This window comes from Alosa alosa, chromosome 9, assembly GCF_017589495.1.
Source record: "Alosa alosa isolate M-15738 ecotype Scorff River chromosome 9, AALO_Geno_1.1, whole genome shotgun sequence".
NCBI classification, from domain to species: Eukaryota; Metazoa; Chordata; class Actinopteri; order Clupeiformes; family Clupeidae; genus Alosa; species Alosa alosa.
In genome coordinates this window covers 22,333,118-22,355,422 of record NC_063197.1, presented here as the reverse complement: position 1 = coordinate 22,355,422, position 22,305 = coordinate 22,333,118, and the positions used below count along the sequence as shown (strand labels likewise).

At 39.8% G+C, this 22,305-nt stretch overlaps 1 protein-coding gene across 1 annotated transcript; it reads left to right on the top strand.

Annotated features, from left to right (window-relative positions):
* Positions 1 to 549: 549 nt before the first annotated feature.
* Positions 550 to 21,084, top strand: rgs8 (regulator of G protein signaling 8). Its single transcript, XM_048253529.1, has 5 exons — positions 550 to 1,148; positions 15,936 to 16,046; positions 16,172 to 16,233; positions 18,410 to 18,576; positions 19,009 to 21,084. Exons 2-5 carry the CDS (start codon positions 15,946 to 15,948, stop codon positions 19,201 to 19,203), a joined length of 525 nt encoding a protein of 174 aa, XP_048109486.1. The 5' UTR covers positions 550 to 1,148; positions 15,936 to 15,945; the 3' UTR covers positions 19,204 to 21,084.
* The last annotated feature ends 1,221 nt before the right edge of the window (positions 21,085 to 22,305 follow it).

The following is a 22,305-nucleotide window of genomic DNA, read 5'->3' as shown; positions in this document are numbered from 1 at the left end:
CAAGAGACCATCAAGTCATTTCTCCGATGCAAGTACAACTACTTGGACAATGAATTTCAACATCAATAACATTCTTAGAACCAGACCCTATAATCTTTGATATTGTCACACTGAGCTTTTCAGATGCACCTTGCACATTTGGAGTCCTTGCATGTGTGAGTGTGTGGGGGTGGGGGATGGGGGGGCAAGGGCGTGGGAAGGGGGGTGCTGCAGCACCCCTGGTCAAAGATAGGTTCCTGTGCGCCTGGGGGGGGTTTGGTGTGAAAGAGGAGACATGGTTTTACACAGAGAATATCAAAAGTCAACATAAGGAAAGGAGCAAATCTCCCTGGGAAAAAAAGAAAAGATCAGATTAATTCTGCCACGTCCACTCCATATGACTTGACAGAAGAGAGGACGGCTGGTATCACGTGTAAGCGTGTGTGAGTTGTAGCCGCAGAATTAGAGCGCGTGTTCTGGGGTGGGGTGGGGTGGGGGATCAGAGCTTGGTGACACCGAGTTAAGCCGTGCATTGGTGGGCCTGCTCCCCCAGCCACTGCTGCTGTTACCGCACTGACGCCAGGACCTAATTGAGGACAGCATGTCCTCATTCGTGTCCCTGTGATAAGGGCCATCCCGGCTGCAAGCTGGAGGAGAGCGGGATAAAAGAGGGGCTTTGATGATTCATTCACACTCTTTTTTTTCCTCCTTCGCCAAGCCACCTCTCCCTGCGCTGTGCTGAACAAACCCCAGGCACACCTGCAAAGCATCCCTATTGTCAGCCCCTTTGCATGGGATATTAACACAATGCAAGCTCCCCTGACATTTCCATATTGGCTGCTGCCATGGTACTGCTCTTGGGGACGCGTCGCGAGCAATCGTGTGTTGGTTAAGCATCTCTGCTTCCCTGCTGTTCGCCCCCCTTCTCCCTCTCTCTCACTCTCTCCCTATCCCACGCTCCCTCACACTATCACACCGATGCGAGCAGCGTGTGTACTGATTCCCACTCCCGGGCAACAACAGATAGCTCTGCGCAAGAGAGAACAAAAAAAAGCCCTCTAAACCGCTGCTGGGTGGAACAGCCGAGCGAGCAGCTTCTGCCTCCTGCTCCCAGCCGACATCTGCCGAGACCCACCTTGCACCTGTTCCCCGGGCTGTACGCACTGAAGGTAAAGTCTCCATATTCATATTCACTCTGATTTTGTTGCATAAGCTCTCAACAGGCAAGCTCTCGTGCTGCTTGCTTGCTCGCTCACTCACTCACTCACTCAGTTGCTTACTCTCAGTTGCACCAGTGTTGTTTATAATTCAGAGCCACTCTCGCCATCTGCCTTGTAAGATCTCTCCTCTCTCATGTATGAAATGCTTGTGATGTAGCCCTAGGATGTAATGCTATGGGCAGTAAAAGGGTTATGCAGTGAGATCTCGTACTTTAAACCTTTCATCATTCAGATTGATTTCTCATAATGTGTTGAGTGCAAAAACAGCAGCATCGCTTATGGCTTTGAGATATGATATGAGATTATACTTAGGTGATATTATCTTGAGCTTTTTCGATCACATGCATCATATGCTCCCTCTATCTTAATCTTAATCTTAATCTGATGTGTATGTCTGTTGTGCATGCAAAATGCATGAACACTTTGTGCCCAGGCTCTTTGTTTACATGCATGTAAACATGTGGATGCGCATGTGTAAGTGACCATCTGTGCATGTGCATCATTTACATGTGTGCATCTGTACTCGTGTGTATAAAGTACACAGCACTACACACTGCATTGTGTGTGTGTGTGTGCGTGTGAACGTATGTGTGTGTGTGCGCGTGTGTGAATGAGTGAGTGTGCATGCTTTTGTTGTTGCAAGGTCTCACTTCCTGTAAACTCCCCCAGTAATCACCCATAGGGATTCTGGGGCACTTAAATGTCATCATGAGGAAGTGGGGAGAGATGTGAGGTGACTTTGAAGCCCCCACACATGCCACCTACCTACCACTGCTTTTCTATCAGTACCAGCCAGGTTGAAGCCTTCAACCTCCCCTTTCATTTGATAGCTATCAACACAGCCTACCCCAACATGGCACTCCAGTCTAAAATCAAATCTCTGTAGACTTTCCATTTCAGAGTAGTTGTATTAAATGCATTGAGGTAAATTGAAGAACCGAACTGCATTTTTGTAGCTTCACACTGAAAACATTGCTTTTCACAACCCCAGTACCTCAATATTTCATGTTGCCATAGCAATAGTGCTATCTGGCTTGTGTGATTCTGGAAACTCTGCCATGTAGGACTCAGCTGTAGCTATTCATTCCATCTGTGTGTCTTGAAAATGCAATGTGATCGAAATTACATCCCTCTGTAAAACATTAGTGTACAGCACAAACATTGACCAGTCGAGTTGACAAGATAATAATATCCACAATTATCCACAAGATAATAATAGTAATAATAAATATCAAATAAAATAAGCAGGGATATAAATGGAACCAGGAAGGCGATTTTGTAAAAAAAAAATTTAAAAAAAACGCTTAACGCTATATTTAAAAGCTGACACTGATGGAGGCTGTTTCAGAGCTTAGGTAATCTGACTGCATATGATTGGTCACTCCTAATTGATAGTCTAAATTCTGGCACACAAAAGGCCCAGTCTGCAGGATCTGAGGGACAGTAAGGGGTTTTAACAAACATCATTTGTACAACCTCAAATCAGAAAAAAGTTGGGATGTCAAATAAAAAGTCTCATAAACCCATATTTAGTAGCAAAACGGACATAGACAACATATCAAATGTTTAAATATGTGCAAAATTCATTTTGGTATTGTTTTCCTGAAATATTCAAGGTCTTCCCTGGAAAAGACAGTGCCTTGATGGCAGTATACAGTATGTTGCTCAAAACCTGCATACATCATTCAGAATTGATTGTGCCTTGCCAGATGTGCAAGATGCCCATGCTGTAGGCGCTAATGCATCTCCACACCGTCATAGATGTTGGGTTTCGAACTGAGCACTAAAACTAATTTAATAGGTTGGATACTTGGATATGCCCTCTCCTCTTTAGCCCAGATGAGTTCATGATTTCCAAAAAGAATTGCACATTTTGATAGGTCTAACCACAGGACCTTTTCTCACTACCTCAGTCCATTTTAAACAAGTTCAGGCCCAGATAAGACGGTGGTATTTCTGCATCATGTCTAAATACAATTGTGGCTATTGTATGGTAAAGTTCACACTAGCATTTCTGAATTGAGTGTCAAACTGTGCTCATAGACAATAGCTATCAGAAGTTTTCATGAGCCCATAAAATTATTCTGGATTCTCTGAATATTTTCATGATATTATGTACTGTAGATGATGAATTCCCCAAATACTTCACAATTTCATGTTAAGAAGCATTAAATTACATTGTTTCGCACAGGTTTACACAAAGTGATGAATACCCCTACATATTTACTTCTAAGAGACTCTGCCTCTCTGGAACATTCTTTTTTATACCCAATCATGTTGCCAGTTACCCTGTGATTAGCTGTGAAACATTCCTCCTTTCCTCCATGTCGTACGGGTGCTCACACAATTTGTACTCCCTCACACCAACCTCAAGTTTCTGAGAACTTTCATCCAATTCGAACACATGGAACTGGTTATGTGCTTGCCCTGCAACAAGTTGCCCCATATTGCCTAAAGCAACACGTTGAAATTTTTATTTAATTAATAATTTAATACTTTATTAATAAATGAATAACTTTTTGTGATCATAATATTGACATTCAGGAAGATGAGTAACTTGTAGGTTGCTCACACACACAATACACTCCTTCATACCAGCCTCAAGTTTCTTGAGAACTTTAGGGTAAGGCTATTTGCACCCCTGGTACAATTAGTAGTGTATGCTATTCATACCCTGGTGCAATAAGAAGTGAATTCTATTCGTACCCCGGTACACACAGCAATGTTTCCTATTAGTACCCCGTCTGGTACAAATATCAATGTATGCTATTCGTACCCCGGTGCACACAGCAATGTGTTCTGTTAGTACCCCGTCTGGTACAAATATCAGTGTATGCTATTTGCATCCCTGTGATTTATTCTGGCATATTGATCACACAATGTAATAATAATTAAAAAAAACAAGCAACATGTTTTTTTGTTGTTACGTAACAGGGTGTGAATAGCTCAGCTGTGTAATAGACACTCTGAATAAGGTATACTGTTTGCATCAATGTATAGTTAGAAGTGGATGCTATTCGTACCTTGGTGTATATTGTACTGTATGCTATTTACACCCTGGTGCATGAACTAGCTAATTGTTGCAATCAAAACTTCCGTTTGAGAACCAATTTCTTGTTCAAATTGCACGCCTTCTCTCCAGAGACGTTGGTACACATGCACACTCACTCTGCCAAAATGCATCACACAGGAATTGAACCCTGGTCTCCCACATGCTAACCCATGTCTGTGACCACTGCATCTACATCTTCTTCCACAAGTAGGTGGTGTTTGCGGGAAAACTTACGACTGAACGACTGAACGACTGAACGTCATATTCACAAAATTTCTGTTAACGAACAAACTGACGGTGGTATGTGTTCACTGAACCAGTATTATGAAAACTAGATATACCGCATACCGGTATAAAATATGACTGCCGCTCAGTCCTCTACATTCCGCGAAAATAAATCATATTAATGAATTTGTCTCCATCTTCTACTCCATCCCCCACTCTTGAAACTTTTGTGTATGCTTGTTTGGAATGTGTGTTTGCGGGTCGCTTTACCAAAGTAGCCTACTGGCTGCAAAGGTGAATAGATTTGTAGCACTTGCCAAAAAATGTGTAGCATTGTTATAAAACCTTTAAAATATCTAAACAATCACAAGTAGGGCAGTTCATTACAGTCCATCCATTGCAACTGGACTGATGAAAGGTACATCTCTAGGCTACATTGTATTTGGGAAAAGCAGAAGGTATAATGTATGTATTTATTTATTTATTATTAAACACAACAATCCCTGTCAGTTCCATGCAGTTTTCAACAGCTATCAAGAAGAGAGGTCATGTCATGGATTTTTGTGAATGTTTTTTTCTTCTACATATGGATAAGTTTAGTCATCTAGTTCATATAATATTCAGCTTTATTGTCAATGCACAAATTAAATACCAGTAGTCTAAAACAAAATGCCGTTTTACCCAGTGGTGCAAATAACTGACATGTCCAAAAGGGCCTTCATGAAATGCGTTGCTAGACTGTTTATTAGGGTGACCACCTGCTAATAAGCCCAAGGGGGGACAAAGGGTGTGTTTCTGAGGGACAATGTGGGATACTGCCTGGCGCGACGGTGCCCCCACCTCATGGACAGACTCACTGATAGTGGTTTACCCATTTCTAGCACATACAACCTTACATGGTATATTAATAATGCCCTATTCCCCTAAACATGTGTAATTGCTGATGTATGCTCATGAATAGGCCAACCAATGTGTATTTCTCTCTAAATAAAGATTCATAATACTTTGAACATTCAATGAATTGACAGATGCACTTCCACTTACGATTTACTTTTTACGAAAATAAATCACACTTCAATTTGTCTCCATATTTTACTCCATCCCCCACTCTTGAAACTTTTGTGTATGCTTGTTTGGCATGCCTGAGTGTGTGTGTGCGGCTGCACAGAAAGTAGCCTACTGGTGCTGAAAAGGTGAATAGATTGTAGAATAGCCAAAGAAGATGTAGCATTGTTATAAAACCTTTAAAATCTCTAAACAATCACAAGTAGGACAGTTCATCACAGTTCATCCATTGCAACTGGATTGATGAAAGGTCACTTACACCTGTAGGCTACATTGTATTTGGGAAAAGCAAAAGGTATCAGCGTAATGTTATTTATTTATTTATTTTTTATGTATTTATAAACAAAAACATCTCTGTCAGTTCCATGCCGTTTTCAACAGCTATCAAAAACAAAGGTCATTTTTGGATGGATGGATTTTTGTGAATGTTTCTTCTTCTACATAAGATTTTAGTCATCTTTAGTTCATGTAATACTTTATTGTCAATGCACAAATTAAGTAACAGTAGTCTGAAACGAAATGCTGTTTTACATCTAACCAGTGGTGCAAATAACTGACATGTCCAAATGGGCCTTGATGAAATGCGTCGCTAGACTGTTCATACACATTTTAACGGGCCAAAGTTGAAGAGCTTTGTCCGTTATTGTTAGTGCAACTATAGGCTGATTCATGTTCCTTGCATTTTGTAACTGAGGTCCATGGCTAGTCTGGCTTTCACCAAACCAAGCTCAATCTTTTAAGAAATCAAAAAAAAACTATAGCGGGCAGATCAGGCTGGGTTCACCCAGCCTAGTCCATAGGCACCTGATATTGTTTAATTTTCGATTGAGATATACACGCTCTGGCTATTCTAAATGCAAAAATGCATCAGGGAGTTATGACAAAAGCGGTAACTAACAAACTAGATCCTAATAGAAAGCTGTTAGCTTCCCTAAGCTACAGGTAGGATTATAAAGTAGGCCTATTTACAACATAAATTGTCAATAGGGTATGCTGGCTTACACAAATAAAATCTCCTTTGAAACCAATGGCTTACGCTTTACAGTATCAAGCCCGGACTTAAACTGCCATATCGTGGCGAAAAGTTGTAATAACATTCACGCAGCTCCACGAGTCAAGGAAGCTTTATGAAGTAGCCACTTCTAAATGGGACCCACTACACAGTAGCTTAAGGTGTGTTGCTAAAGCAGCCATAATGACATGAAGGTGTCATTGTTTGATACTTCACACACACGCGTGCTTTTTAATTTCACAGACTACAACTACCAAGCTGTAATCAAAGCACATCGATTCCCCTCTCACACCCTGCACGCACTTAAAACAAAATATACAGGCGCCTCAGTCTCACGCATGTACTGTATAGGCAAAACTGTATCAGACCGGTGTAACGTTGGTAAATCTTCCATTGCACAGAATGATTTTGTAGCACGGCAATAAATGACAGTCGAAAAGATACAAACAGTGCTGCTATCAATTTGCTTGGTATAACCGCATTTATAGTTTTCTACAAATGCAATCAATCAAATGGGCCTCCATCACTCAACCAACGCTTAACGGTAACATTACCTAGGTCCTTATTGATATTACAAGATTAACGCATTACCTGCAGTAAAACCAAGCATGTCCGATAAACATCCTCAGATTTATTTCGCTTCAAGAAGAAATGGGAATTACACTTCATGTGAACATCGTCCCTATCCTTATTAGATGTTCGCCATGTAAAATACAGTCCTTGTAGGAAGCGTCCATTGTTTTTCCAACCCACTTTTAACTTCCAACAAAATTACGCCTCACTGCAACGATCGCGCCATCTAGTGGACAAACGACTACTTATCGCCAATACTGAAAATGCAGCCATGATGATGATGATGAATATTTATTTTGGCTTTCTTTTAATCCTACTGAATTTGTAATTATGTATCGGCCGTTCTAATACCGATAGTATGTGGGTGCCTGTGTGTGTGCATGTGTATATGTGTGCACCGCCATTTACAGGCCAATGAGTGTACAGTCACTAAATGTACACATAACCTAATTTTTTTAGACCCCCCCATGGATGAAATTCTATGAACCAGAGAATGCCAGGTCAATCATACACATAAAATTTGGTGCAGTTCTGAACATCTTAACTGAAGATAGGGGCGATTAAAGCAGAATAATATTGCATTTTAATTTTTTACCGGGGGGGGTGCAAATCACAAATGAGTGATTATGAGCCAGGTTGATGTGGGCCCTTGAGACCAACATACCATAAAAGGGGGCGGGGCGGGTGGGTGGTGTTCCCCGGGGACAAAATGAAATTTTTCCGTAAAAGTCTAGTGGGGCTACATACCCACCAAATTTCATGTACCCCGGTGGTTCGGTGTCCCGGGTATCAATGACCAAAAATTCAGGAAGTAGATGACGGGAAAAATTCTTGAATTGTGTGCATGTGTGTGTGTACAAGTTTATGTTTATGTGTGTGGGTGTGTGTGTGTGTGTGTGTGTATGTGCGTGCTTGTGTGTTTGCCTGCGTATGTGTGTTTGTGCATGTGCATGCATGCGTACATATGTCTACTGTGTGAGTATGTGTCATACGTATGATTACTGTAAATGTATGTGTGTGCGTGTGTATCTGTTTATGCACATGTGTGCACATGGAATGGGTTAACATGACCCCTGGAGGCAAACATACGGAAAAAAATTGGTCATCCTAGGCCCTACAGTTCTCAAGATATTCACAGAGAACTGTGTCTGCCCTACCCTCCTTTCGGGGGGTCCAGTCCAGCGGGGGGGCTACAGATCAAAACGAAAAATGACGGTTCCATGCTATCCATGTGGGGGTACATGCCCACCAAGTTTTGTGTACCCCGGTCTTTCAGTGTCCCGGGAATCCTTGTTGGTGTACGTCACTAAATGTACACATAAATTATTTTATTGTAAGGCCCCCCATGAACGAAAGTACACAAAACTTGGCATGCATTCGGAGGGTGTCATAATGATCCTACACTTTTAATTTCGTGCAGTTTTGACCTTGTCAGCCAGAGATATTGTGATGAAAACTAGGTGGCGCTATACATGAAATAAGTGGTAATGGGATGGGTTGACATGCCCCCCTTAAGACCAACATACATAAAAAGGTGGACCTCCTAGGCCCCTACGGTTCTCGAGATATTCACAGAAAACTGTCTCCGGCCACCTACAGGCCAGTTGGTGTATAGTAACATAAATTAATTTGTTGTGGCCCCCATGAACGGAATTCCACAAAACTTGGCGTGCATACAGAGGGTGTCATAATTATCCTACACTTCCAATTTCGTGCAGTTTTGACTATGTTAGGTCACAGATACCTTCAATTACAACACCTCATTTTACTTTTTGTGTTTAACTAGGTGGCGCTATACATGAAATGAGTGGTTATGGAATGGGTTGACATGGCCCCTTGAGATCAACATACAAAAAAAAATGGTCCTCCTAAACCCTACGGTTTTCGAGATATTCACAGAAAACTGTGTCTGCCCTACCCTCCTTTCAGGGGGTCCAGTCCAGCGGGGGGGGGCTACAGATCAAAACGAAAAACGATGGTTCCATGCTATCCATGTACATGCCCACCAAGTTTCGTGTACCCCGGTCTTTCAGTGTCCCGGGAATCATTGACGGAAATTTGGGCATGCGAAAAAGGAAAAAAAATAAATAAAAATCTGACTAAACCCATATGACCGCCGCTTTGCTGCGCGGAACACAAATGGAACCCAACCCAGTAGCTCAAGGTCTGTGGCCAAAGCAGCCATAATGAAAGCGTTATCATTGTTTGGATACTTCACACACACGGGTTTTTTAATCGCATAGACTACTACTACCAAGCTGGAATCAAAGCACATCGACTCCCCTCTCACACCCTAAACACGCACTTCGAACAAACAAAAAACTGATGTTGATGTTGTGTTTTGTCATGTTGTGTTTTGGCCTGATGCGCCACCCTCCACCTATCTACTAATCACAAAGTCAGTAGTGTTTTGGCATGTGGGTTGGCAACCTCGAGTCAGGGAGGAGGGGGAGGGGATACACCGCTCTACAGTAATTTGAAAGTGATTGCAGTACCAGTTTTGGCCACAATCTTACATATGGTTCCTTTAAGCCCTGAATTAAACGTAGCTTCATGTGTTCCATTGAACATTATAACAAGTGGGTTCACAATGTGTGGGGCTGTGCTAAACCTGACCATAAGGCTACTTTTGCCAGAGTTCAAAGTAAAAATGTATTGAGACAAGGTAGCATCCCATCAGGGTTATCTCAGCATGGTATACTAGCCTATAATATACAAACCATAACTCATAAAAAATGCTTAATTTACTAAGTGCCTGCTGATCAGATAGGCTATGCCCATAGACCCCTTTTGAAAGACCCAAAGTGCCAGTCAGATATACCTTGAGTCTCACATTTTTAAAGTCTCAATGTGTCCATTAGTTTACACAGAATTCACTAGAAGTCGTTATTTAAGGGGTTATTTTTCAAAAATTTCTGCCGGGGGTACATGCCCCCGGACCCCTCTAGCCTTCCTGTGTGTGACACTGGGCTAAGCCCCCAATGTTTCAAATGTCTGGCTCCGCCCCTGGTCAGCATATTGTTCTGTTGACTGTTTGCAGGTTATGGCATGTCTTGTAGACAGAGAAAAACTGAAAAACTCAGTTTTGACTCAAACACTCATCATTGTGGAGACATGGAGCGGCTTGGTACATATTATAAGAACCATTGAGACCTTTGATTGCAAATAAAGATGTTTCCAGTGATTATTTTAAAAGGGTATGAATAATTGTGTACATGCCATTTTTCATAAAAATGTTAAAAAAGATAAAAACGCTTATTTTTTTGATTCCATGTTTCTACCACATTGTCTTACAACCTATGGGCATGTGGCAGTGTCATTTTCAGTCAGAGCAAACATATTGGTCAAGAGAAAATCAACATTAAATCAATTTTTGCCAGGGGTATGAATAATTTTGTTCTTAACCTGTAGGTACAGGATCCAATTAGGAAGAGGCTCAGGAAATGTGGTTACCTTAGACCTATAGGGGGTGCTAACGGTTGATGTGTTTGGAATTAAAACTTACTAGTGGTGTCTGTTAATACTGTGGGAGGTCCTAAGGCCGACACATCCCAATTTGTGATGTCAACATAATTGATCCGGCGGCCATATTGGATTTCATCAAGAACCATAAAAAGTTTTCACGGGTACAAAGTTTATCCGATTTTCACGAAACTTGGTGTAGATAATCTTCAGACCATGCCTCACACAAGTTATTCCATTGCATATTGATATTCCAAAGCATTTTCCCGTCATAGCCAATCGAAATTGGTGGCAAAGCTGCCAAACAGGAAGTGGACTTAAATATCAGCAAGGCTTTCACATATCAAGACCAAACTTAGTACGTGGGCTCAGGACCGAATTAGGAGGAGGCTGAAGAAATTTGGTAAATTTTGACCATTATGGGGGCGCTATAATCACAGGAAGTAGGCTCATATCTCAGCAACGCTTTCACTTATACTGTAGAAACCAAACTTGGTATATGGACTTGGGTACCCATCCTGAGGACACACAACAAATTTGGTGGCCTTCAACTACTATGGAGGTGCTAGAATTACAGAATATTAGCTCATATGAATGCTTTCACATATCAACACCAAAGTTGATACATGGACTCGGGGCCACATCCTGAGGACACACAAAAAATGTGGTGACCTTCGACCACTAGGGGGGTGCTAGAGTTACAGAAGGTTTGCTCATATCTCAGCAATGCTTTCACATTTTGAAACCAAACTTGGTTCATGGACTGTGGACCACATCCTGAGGACACACAATAAATTTAGCGACCTTTGGCCTCTAGGGGAACTCTAGTTAGCAACACTTTCTCGTATCAACACCAAACTTGTCACATGGACTCGGGACTACATCCTGAGGACGCACAATAAATTTAGCAACGGGGGTGGGGGGTAATGGGATGTGTGGGGGAGACTGTGTACCTGTGTGTGTGTGTGTTTATGTGTGTATGAGAGGCAAAAAGAGAGAGACATTGATGAAGTGTGAGGTTGATGAGATTAGGTATGAGGAAGAGTATGGCAGGTTCAGCATTCTGATGGCTTGTGGATAGAAACTGTCTCTGTATCTCTTTCAGTCTGTAGGCTATATCCTGGGATGTAGTGGTAAAATAAGAGGGGGGTAAACTATGAATTCTGTGATTTCGATGAGGTGGACTGCGCTATGCAGTATCGGATTTTTAAAAAACGCATTCAGAACGGTAGTTTGAACACTCAATCGCAAATATGGGTGGAAAGTTTGGTTGTTGGAACTACTGGTCAAGAGTAGTCGTTGTGTCGTTCATTTTGCGGTTGTCAACATTTTGCATTAGTTTGACTAGATTGACCCTCCATGTTCATACCTGAACACCCTCCAACAGAGCATTTTACTTATCATTAAGTTTTTTAATTTACATTCATTCATCTTTGAGTGCAGGGGTGGAACGACAGAGTTGCGATGGTGTTCATACACAGCTGCATCCACAACATCCACTCATGAATGTCTACGTGAGCACAGGCTGAAATTAAGAAAATATTGGGACACAATAGAAACATTTTCTTCCATCGATTATAAGTTGGTTGTGTATTCATAATAATTTCTATATAATTGTTGTTGTTGTAATGTATAATTATTGCCAGTGTGAAAAAAGGGGGTCACTACAGCAGACAATTGATTGCAGTATTTTTTGGGCCATGTAGTTGCAGACATGTTGTATAAACTGCACTAGTCACACATACAGAATCAGGGCACCATGAAACAATAATCCTTTCATGTCCTGAGCAGCTAAATAAAACACACTGACCTTTGCTGAGATAATACGAGCATGAGGCAAATATTATTGCAGATAAAGGTGCTGCAGATTGCTCCAAACACCTCACGGCCCAAAGGTCAAGTTAAATATAGAGCGCAGCACAGCCTACAGGGGGAGACATGGCCAGACTTTACCTCCCACGCTGTCACAACCAGCTAGGAGCTGAGACTTTAAGTGTGGACTGCTGTGACCGTGACAAAGCAACAGGGAAAAGTTCAGCTGAAGGTATTTTTGGCCCCTATTTTTTTTTACTCCAGTATAAATACGATATGCTTTTTACCAAGCATATCGTTTAGAAAAGTGGATGTCACACTGTGGCTTGCTAAAGGAGAGGAGATGGGAACATGGCACTTTTGCATGTAAAAATAACCACATCAAGAGTTGGAGCTCAGATGGCTCGACACATTGACTGTGGGCAGTGGACATGTAGAGGTGGTGCCAATGGGGTGCTTACCAATGAGGAAGTGCAGTGCACTTTCCTGTCACATTAAATTAATTCATATCCACACACAAGGATGTGACATTTATGCCTTCATGCAATGGTACAGCTATTACAATGTCTCTAAAGGCCATATGTAATTCCATTTGTTTAAGGTTAACACAGCATGAATTTGGGTCACTATAAAATACAATAATTGCTTCTATACCAAGTGTTAGTCACATGGATGAATAAAGCTTTTTTCGCTTGCATTCAGCTATTTCTGAGGTTTATTGTATCCCATTATTATATTCCATATAAAAAAAACATATTTGCGTCTGGAACACTCTATGAAAAGTAGAGCGAAACCAATAAGTGAGCATCCAGCGTGATGTAAAGCATCTGCAATGCGAAATTCCACATCAAAGAGAATTCACAATTATCATCTTGCAGACAGCCAGGCTTTAGACTTATAAAAAAAATGGAAAAGACGGGGGAATGCTAAACTATTCTAAATTTTTCATGAGGCTTCCCAGATTTTATGGGGTGAGAAATTTCAGGACCTTTTTATAGCAACCCCTCCAGGACCTCTTTTCTTCTGCATGGCTGCCTCTACATGAACTGACATCTTCCTGACTACAAGGATTTGTCAGAGGATTTTATAAATAGTATGGCACGTGTCTGTGCCGGGTGCTGCCTCCAGAGCCGAAAGCAAAAGAAGTATATACAGGCACCATCGAAACACGCATGATGTTGTCGCTGGCTGGATTTATTTTTATCTGATTAAATATCTATATGTGCTGAGACATGCTTATATAATAATATATATATATATATATATATATATATATATATATATATATATATATATATATATGTTCCAGATGCAAATATGTTTTTTATATATGGAATATAATAATGGGATACAATAAACCTCAGAAATAGCTAAATGCAGGCGAAAAAAGCTTTATTCATCCATGTGACTAAAACTTGGTATATATATATCCCTCTGAGCATCATAATGAGAACATCCAGATTCTCTCTCCATCCAGCTTCCCACCATTTTAAGTCCCCCCGTACCACAGTTTAAAGACTGCCTACACAATATAGAAATAAAATTAGATTTTATCCATAGCATTCTTTGTGCTGCACCAGATTTAAAAAAAAGGACAAACAATACTGTATTAAACTAAATCAACTAAATATGTTAGTTGATGGTTTTGCCTTGTACAAGGGTGACAAAATAATAATGATGTTTCATAATGTATAATTTTGAGTTGCATCAATTTTTAAACTCTTTGACAGAATTTCTGACTATCGGTGTAAGGATGGCCTGCTAACACTCAGTAGTATGCACTACATTTCCTCTGAAATCCCAGTACCATTCTTCACCAATATTAAAAGAATGGTCATGAATTAAACTGCAGAGTCAAGTACTATTCAAGTGTGCATCCCCTGGTAGGGGTTTAGCAGGACAAATGCACAATGCACAGTGAACAAAACAAATTTAGACAAATCTAAATAAAGAATTATCCATTTTTAAGCAAACAGTGCGATCTTTAAAGGTTCCCCTCCTCCATGATATTAAGATACAGGGTCACCTGTTCTCCGTTTTGCACCTGTTCTGCCCCTCTGCGATGAGCACCTTTTCAGTGTGGCAATTTCACCTCATCAAAACATTTTCATGCAATGTTCCCTGTGTGAGTGTACTGTAGGCTACGCTTGAAATTGATTTGTTGAGCTCACTGTGTATCTCAGCTCTTTGTGCCGTAAGTAGTTGAGGCATGCATGACCTCTTCTGACCAAAGTTGTTCGGAAAACCTGTTAGGTAACAGTACTGCTGGATCTGACAGACAAGAAGTACCATGTTCTGTGATTGCTGACATTCATATATTTTGGTATATTTTTTTATTTAGGTTGGAATGGAAGATACATTCAGTGAAAGTGAAATGCTATATTTTCACTATATTTTATTTGGGTTGTGGTTTGAATAAAATTGTTGGGGATGAAGTCAAAAATGCTGACTGGATGAGCCAGATGGACCCACACATACACTAGGGGGTCCAGGCTCTGTTAGGAGGTTTTAATACCTTGTCAATTCATAATTTCATTTTTTTGCCAATTGTTTTGGCACTATATATAAAATTGCACATGATGGGTCATGATCACACATCAGGTCACAAATGTCCTTAGATGTGGTGATGTGGGATTACTTAAACCCAGGTGTTACCCTGGAGTCACAGCTTAGCACTTTCATATTTTTTTGCATTTATGCAAGCTGCAAGCTCTCCACCCTCTCCATGTTTGAGTACTGACTGCCCACTACTGTTTTACTACTGTGTTACTACTGTCCACAACCTAGTGTCTTACTACTGTTTTACTGCTACACTGTTTTTCATGCTATATTAGCACACATGACCATTGGCTTCTGCTACAATACTGAATGGCTGTAACCCTATTACCTCAACCTATTCTTGCACTGACGTATTTTTTACATAGTTTTTATATACCTTCTATTATACATTACATTATACATTACTCTCTTATTTGTCCATATTATTTATGCTGGTCTATAGACCTTATTCTTGCACTGTTGCACTGTTAAGACTACTGTTGGACTGCTTTTTGCACCTTCACCATGACACTCACTCTCTTGAGCACCTTACCATGCACACAGAACTACAGGCCAGTCCCGGCCCTGTCACTGGAAGCGACTCATGCTTGATCATCCACAGGCACACTGTGGATTTTTTTTAATTTAATTTATATAGTATATTTAGTATTTAGTTTTGTTAGTTTTATCTTCTAGTTTTGTTACTCTTATCTTCTACTGTCTCTATTGTACAGTGGAGTTTTGTTATGTGTATATACTTATATTTACCCTTTCTGCTGTAAGTGCATGTTGTGTGTGATGTCTGTTTGCTACTGAGACCTTGAATTTTCCCTTGGGGATCAATAAAGTATCTATCTATCTATCTATCTATCTTTCTATCTGATATGTCAAGTCACCCAAAAAATGTAGAGACAAAAAGAGAGAGGTTCCATATGCCATTTGATATTTCATTGGGAAAAACAAACCTACTGTACATATCTATTCTGTCTTCTTTCAGATCACTCACCATGAAAACCAGGCTAGGCTGCCTATCCAATAAGTCGGACTCCTGTAATGATTTCTCTGAATTCTTGCCACCTGCACAGGACAGGTCGGCTAAATGTGTAAAGTGAGTGCCTGGTGTGATCAGACAGGATTATCAGTATCTACATATTACGTAACATTTAACCATTTTTTTACAGTTTGATGTGCTTTCAAGGAAATATTAATCTTCTGGGTCTCATTCTCTCTCAGGTTATCAACTGAAGAAGTCACAAGCTGGGCTGATTCATTTGACATTCTTCTGTCTAACAAGTGTGAGTTGGCATACACATACATTACAAAATGTGTTTTCATAACAGATATATAGGTCTCAAGGCCCTTGGGTTGTCCTCATTTTCCTGGAGAATGCATATTGTCCTGGAACACTTAGGCTAATGGTGCTTTATGCTGTAACTTAAAGGAATTATCCGGAGTAAAATGCACTTTAGATCAATTTACGGATGATTGGGAGTACATACGTTGACATCAACGTATGTACTCCCAAAATACAGTATTGTATTTGACATCAAAATCACGTCATTCGGATGTGTTTTGAGAAAGTTCGATTTTACCGTTTTTAGTCAAAACTCGTTAGCCTGGAAGTGACCAGGGCATGTCATTTCGCCGCTACAAAACGCTATTTTTATATCTCTTCTACAGTTCCAAACAACATTACATGCCCTGGTCACTTCCAGGCTAACGAGTTTTGACTAAAAACGGTAAAATCGAACTTTCTCAAAACACATCCGAATGACGTGATTTTGATGTCAACTCAACGAATGTACTCCCAATCATCCGTAAATTGATCTAAAGTGCATTTTACTCCGGATAATTCCTTTAAAAGAAAACACATGAGGGAATTAAAAATCACCTCTTTGTTTTGTTATGTAAGAGCCTTTGCCTTGGTTATGGAGGATTCTTCACAGCAATGTGAGTCAGATGGTTGGTTATGACCACCTTTGGAGATCACACACTAAATGACAGGTTGAATTTGCTCGGTCTGTCATTGCCATCCACAGGGACAGCTTGTAGATGTCCCCTCTATCAAAATCACACCAGAGGTCTGTGATGAAACACCAAAAATAAACCTCTCTGGTCCAGGGAACATGAAGCACTCATTGAAGGGTATTCGTGGAAGGAGAGTTGTGCCTGTGTTATTACAAAAAAAAGGATTTTAGATATGCAGTTTATATTGACTGTTTTACAGGTTTGATTGTCTTGCCACACTGACCAATGTAATCTCACAACTACTGTAACACTGCTAAGTGGCTTCATGATTTAGAGTTGCAAATTATCTATAAAAACATTGAGTTAGAAATTCTGTGGATACCATTTAAGCAAGAAATACAGATTTGATTTGATTTGAGCTATAGTACCCCAAACATAATACATGGATGCAAAACATATTTTCTCTGTAACACCATCATCTCTGTATTTTAAAGTGCAATGTTCTGGATTCTGAGGTAAAATTGTGAGGATTTGAGGATTTTGTGTCGAGTAGGAAAGGTAAATCCTGTTATTGTATAAGGTGCCATTGGATACAAGTAGAACTGTTTGTTCCAGTGACACAGCAGGAACACATAGCCTTTGTTCTCACCTCTCAATTGGTCTCTTATTGAATTCTGCCGAGGAGCCACATCCTCACATTTAAACTGCCCTTCCCCCAAGCGCAACCCATTTCTGTGTGATTTAATCATATCAAATCAGGCTGCTCTGCAAACACTGTCATTGCCATTGGATACGTACTGTTTCAGGTACTCCTTGTAAAGGTCTTTGAAGGTCTTTTACACAAGGCTCTCCGGAAACATTAAATACATTTAGTTGAATATCACTATACAAGACTTATCCATATCAATGAAAAATTAATATATATATATCTGTCTATTATGCTATTTCCTGCTTTGGTGTATACATACAATTCTGAATGGAATATATTCTAATGGAGCCAGAACCCAGTTACAAACTGGAAAGGGGAATCTTTGTGATTTTACATTTCTGCCATGTAATTGTTGTCATAATAACAAAAGGCTAGGCCCTGTAGGCAGTTTTCCATTCACTCCTCCATGGGAAATGATGAGTAAATCACGGAGTAGTATGTTGTCACTAGGTAAACATGGTTATGGGAGGAACCACGCTGTCCTCCTTTCTCAACCAAAACATGACCTCGACAGGTTTGTTATCACTGGTGCTCGACAGGCTAATTTCTCATTATGATAAATGAGGAAAACAAGCTCATTCAGGAACTGGGGGAAGCTTGTTTATGTTCTAGTGCTCTAGTAGGCTGGCTTCCCTGTTATTTTACTAATCCCACGCATCCCACTGAAGTCAATGAAGCAACTGTTTCCCACCTATCTGGACCTATCTAAAATGATATGTTGAGCATTTCCGTTCTCCAGGGTTGCATGTGACTGCTTTTGTTATTTGCGTAATAATTAGTTTGTTTTGCTTTAGATGGCTTGACGGCCTTCAGAACCTTTCTTAAGTCAGAGTTCAGCGATGAGAACATTGAGTTCTGGCTGGCATGTGAAGACTATAAAAAGATCAAATCACCTGCAAAACTCATGTCAAAAGCTGAGAAGATTTACAAAGAGTTCATCGATGTTCAGGCACCAAGAGAGGTACACTACTGCATTGTACATAAAAGACCAGAAAGTCACTCACTCAAAATGCCCCTATTTCTACTGAATGAAAACAGTAAGGGTTACACTTTACTTGACAGTATCGACATAAGAGTGACATGACACGATAATAATTAATAATAGTTATAAACAAGTCATAAACGTTTATGACATAACACAACATTTCTTTTATTAAGTGTCATTCGGTTTTTGTCAATTTAGGGTTAGGATTAGGGTTAGAGTTAGGGTTAAGATTAGGGTTAGAGGTTAGGATAAGGGTTAGGGTTAGAGTTCATATGTCATGACAGTGTCATGTGTTCATGACAGTGTCATGTCACTCTTATGTCGATACTGTCAAGTAAAGTGTTGCCACAGTAAGTTTACAGATTATTCAAGTGAATAATACATTTCCTTTTCTCTGCCTATTTTCAGATAAATATTGACTTCAGGACAAGAGAGGAGACCAAGCTAGGTCTTCAAGAGCCAACTCCAATCAGCCTCAATCTGGTGCAAGCCAGAGTGTATAGTCTGATGGAGAAAGACTCTTATCCACGATTTCTGCGATCCAAACTCTATCAAGACTTGCTTAATAAGACTCATATACACTGTCAAAGGAAGTCAGTTTGAGGAAAAGCTTCAAGGTATCATGGATATCACTGATGGACAATGAAATTCAGCATCCATGTGCCATGTTCATTTAATTGTTGACTGTACTGAAAATGCATTTCATGGAATCCTGACAAGTTTATTTTAGAGAAGAAACATCACAACCATACATTGTACCTTTTAGCGATCATTTTGTGAAAAAAAAGGTGAACTGAATCTTTGGATGATTTCACATTTAGAGTAGAACAACTGATTTAAATGTAACTGTTTATTTTAGAGGTTACGTGCAAACAAAATCAGTGGTTTTGTTAAATGTGTTGCTTTTAATGGTATGGTCAGCCTTTCATAGTTTAGTCAGATATGATGTTTTTGCTTATTCTTTTTAAGCTATTCTGAGCACAATGACAGAGTTCAAAAGAAGGTGACTGGACAGAAAGTCTACCCTGGGAATCCAGAGTTCTCGCGGAAGCATTTGCTTAGCGAGAGACTCTGGCAACGAGATGCACGTAATGATGCACGTAACTTTTGCCCCTTGCATCGCGGGGAACCAATCATATCTGTGACCCTTAATCTTTCATATTGGGTCTGGTTCTCTAGGCTACAGAACTGCCGTCATTCCCTTCTAATTGGCAGACACATACATCAGTCAAGGACAGGCCTCATCTGAGGAGATATTTCAATGACATTCCTCTGTTTTTTTTATATTCATGGCTACCTTTTTCTATATTTTTCTTGCTTAATGAATTATTGATAGCTTGAGCCTATACAAATGAAAAATATGTTACAATCATCCTGTTACATATCAAATAAGACAATGTGCCTGTATATAGTAGCCTAGCCAGATGTTCTTCGATCAATCAATGTTTATTTCTACAGTCTGCATGTTTTCTGGATTGCACAAACCAGATATCAATACTGAGTTTCCAGACAGAAAATCCGTTAAACCGTTAAAAATCCCGTTAAACACCAAAATCCTTTTTTTTTTCCATTTATGTGCTATTCAGGTCAGTTAGCTTGGGGAAAGCCAGCATAGCTTTCTCAAATGCCTTCAAGATTCTTACACTTCACATTACAGTTGACCTCATTAAAACAATTTGCAAATCACATTTCACATAAGCCACAGATTGTTTACCATTTTTGATGTTGCAGGTCACAATCATTAGCATTTGTCAACGCCCACCCTGTACCTGCTGGTGAATTGTCAAGTACATACTAATCTAATCTAAAATGTAACCAGTGATGGTTAAAATAGTCACACACTAATGTTAGAGCTTAGAGGTTGAGTAAGAAAAGTCATACACATTTTAGAGGCAACATTTTTGTCAACCTTTTGATTTCACTTGTATGTCTCTTGAAGCCTTGGAGAGTTCTGTAAATCTGTAACCACACTTCAACCCAGAAATTGTGTCAACCAATATTCAATCAATGGCTGGGGTTGAGCAGAAGTAAGATCACTGAGGGGGTAAAATGTTAATCATTTCATAAAAAAAACATTATTTACATTTCTGAAATATCAACGTGGCATGAGTATTATTTTTGGCTGGTTCAAATATTCAATTTAGGTTTGATATCATTACTATTTTTGTCAATAGCCATGCCCCCCTGACCAATCAGAATGAATTTATGGAACAATTTTGTACATTTAAGTTAGAGCATCCACAAGCATATGTTATTGTATGGATTATGTGCAATTTGCTTAAGGCATTCAATGTAAGACTTGACTAAGGTGCATAGTAAAGACTGAAACACTGATCCATGAATGTAGATATTATCATCAGGTGTGTGTGTGTGTGTGTGTGCGAACGCGAGAGCGTACTCTGTCTGTGGAATGTTTAAATGCTAGTCAAATGTAAATATTATTACTTTAAACTCATTACCAATAAAGACTTTGGCAACGTTTAAGAAATATTTCATTATTTCAAATAAGACATTATTTCAACATGCTTGCAACAAGAAGTATTCGGTAAACACATTATTATTATTATTATTATCATTATTATGACGTTCATGCTTATTAATTCTCATGGAATATAGCCTGTATACCTGTATACAAATAAAAGAGAGTGCTATTGTATCCCTTTACATCATGAGCAAAATTCAGACATGTCTCAAAATGTGCACTGTCAATCCTCTTTGACATATAAATTAGTTGCGGACTATGGCGAACCATTTCCTCTTTTGAAAGACCTTTTTGAGCCACTTACATTCCTGTTTTAGCTTGCCTGCATAGGCTGTCATATTTGATATCAGACTATGCTGAGACTCGCCCTCCTCCCAAATGTACTATCTGAGCAAACTTTCTTGTAACTTATAGGAACTGGGACAAGGCTGTATCAACTCATGAGTCTACCACTTTACCTCTCTTACATTCACAACCAACTCATTTTAGAAAGAAAAAGAGCAGTGAAAATGTGGGACTTTTTTCTCACCGCATAGAGACATATGTAGGTCACTCCACATCAAGCCTATTCTGTTCCTTCATTGTATCGCATCTTTTTTTTCAGTTACCACCTGCACCCTAGCATTTTTACATCACAGCTTTTAATTCATGGTCTAAGCTCAATATTCATGGCTCTGTGACAATGTTCTATAAATCTAAAAAAAATAAATGTTCTCACAGGCTAACATGTCAAATTAGGAGGATTAAACAAATTTTTCTCTGCACAACCACATTCATAGCAAGAGTGCAGCACAATTGCTGTAGATTTGAGGCCGTCTGCACAACTCTGCTCTCAAAACATGACATTCTAAAACCCGGCACATGTGTATAGATACGTTGAGAGTGCTCTCTGTTGTCATAGCCTGAAAGGCAGTTGAGAGACATATAGATAATTCTTTATGAAGCATGCATCTCATGCGTATGTATGATGACATGTAAGTGATCTTGTTCAATGTCTGATGAAAAGTGAGTAGGGTCAAAACTTAAAAAATATTCTCCTAAGAGAGGAGCAGTATGACCAGTTTTGTTCCATTGGCCTTTTTTGTGCACCTGCCTTTTTGGATGTGCATTCTCTTTTCTGGTCTCAGTGAATTAAAAAAAGGTTTACATAGACCATAGGTGGACATTAACACATGAAATGAGCACTTAATAGAACAAGATGATGGCTGAACTGAGGAATTGAG

Bases quoted from the DNA above. Each gene is read 5' to 3' on its own strand.
- rgs8 (XM_048253529.1), top strand. From the start codon at position 15,946: ATGAAAACCAGGCTAGGCTGCCTATCCAATAAGTCGGACTCCTGTAAT. The intron at 16,047-16,171 runs GTGAGTGCCTGG...ATTCTCTCTCAG, and splicing joins AGGTCGGCTAAATGTGTAAA to GTTATCAACTGAAGAAGTCA. The intron at 16,234-18,409 runs GTGAGTTGGCAT...GTTTTGCTTTAG, and splicing joins CATTCTTCTGTCTAACAAGT to ATGGCTTGACGGCCTTCAGA.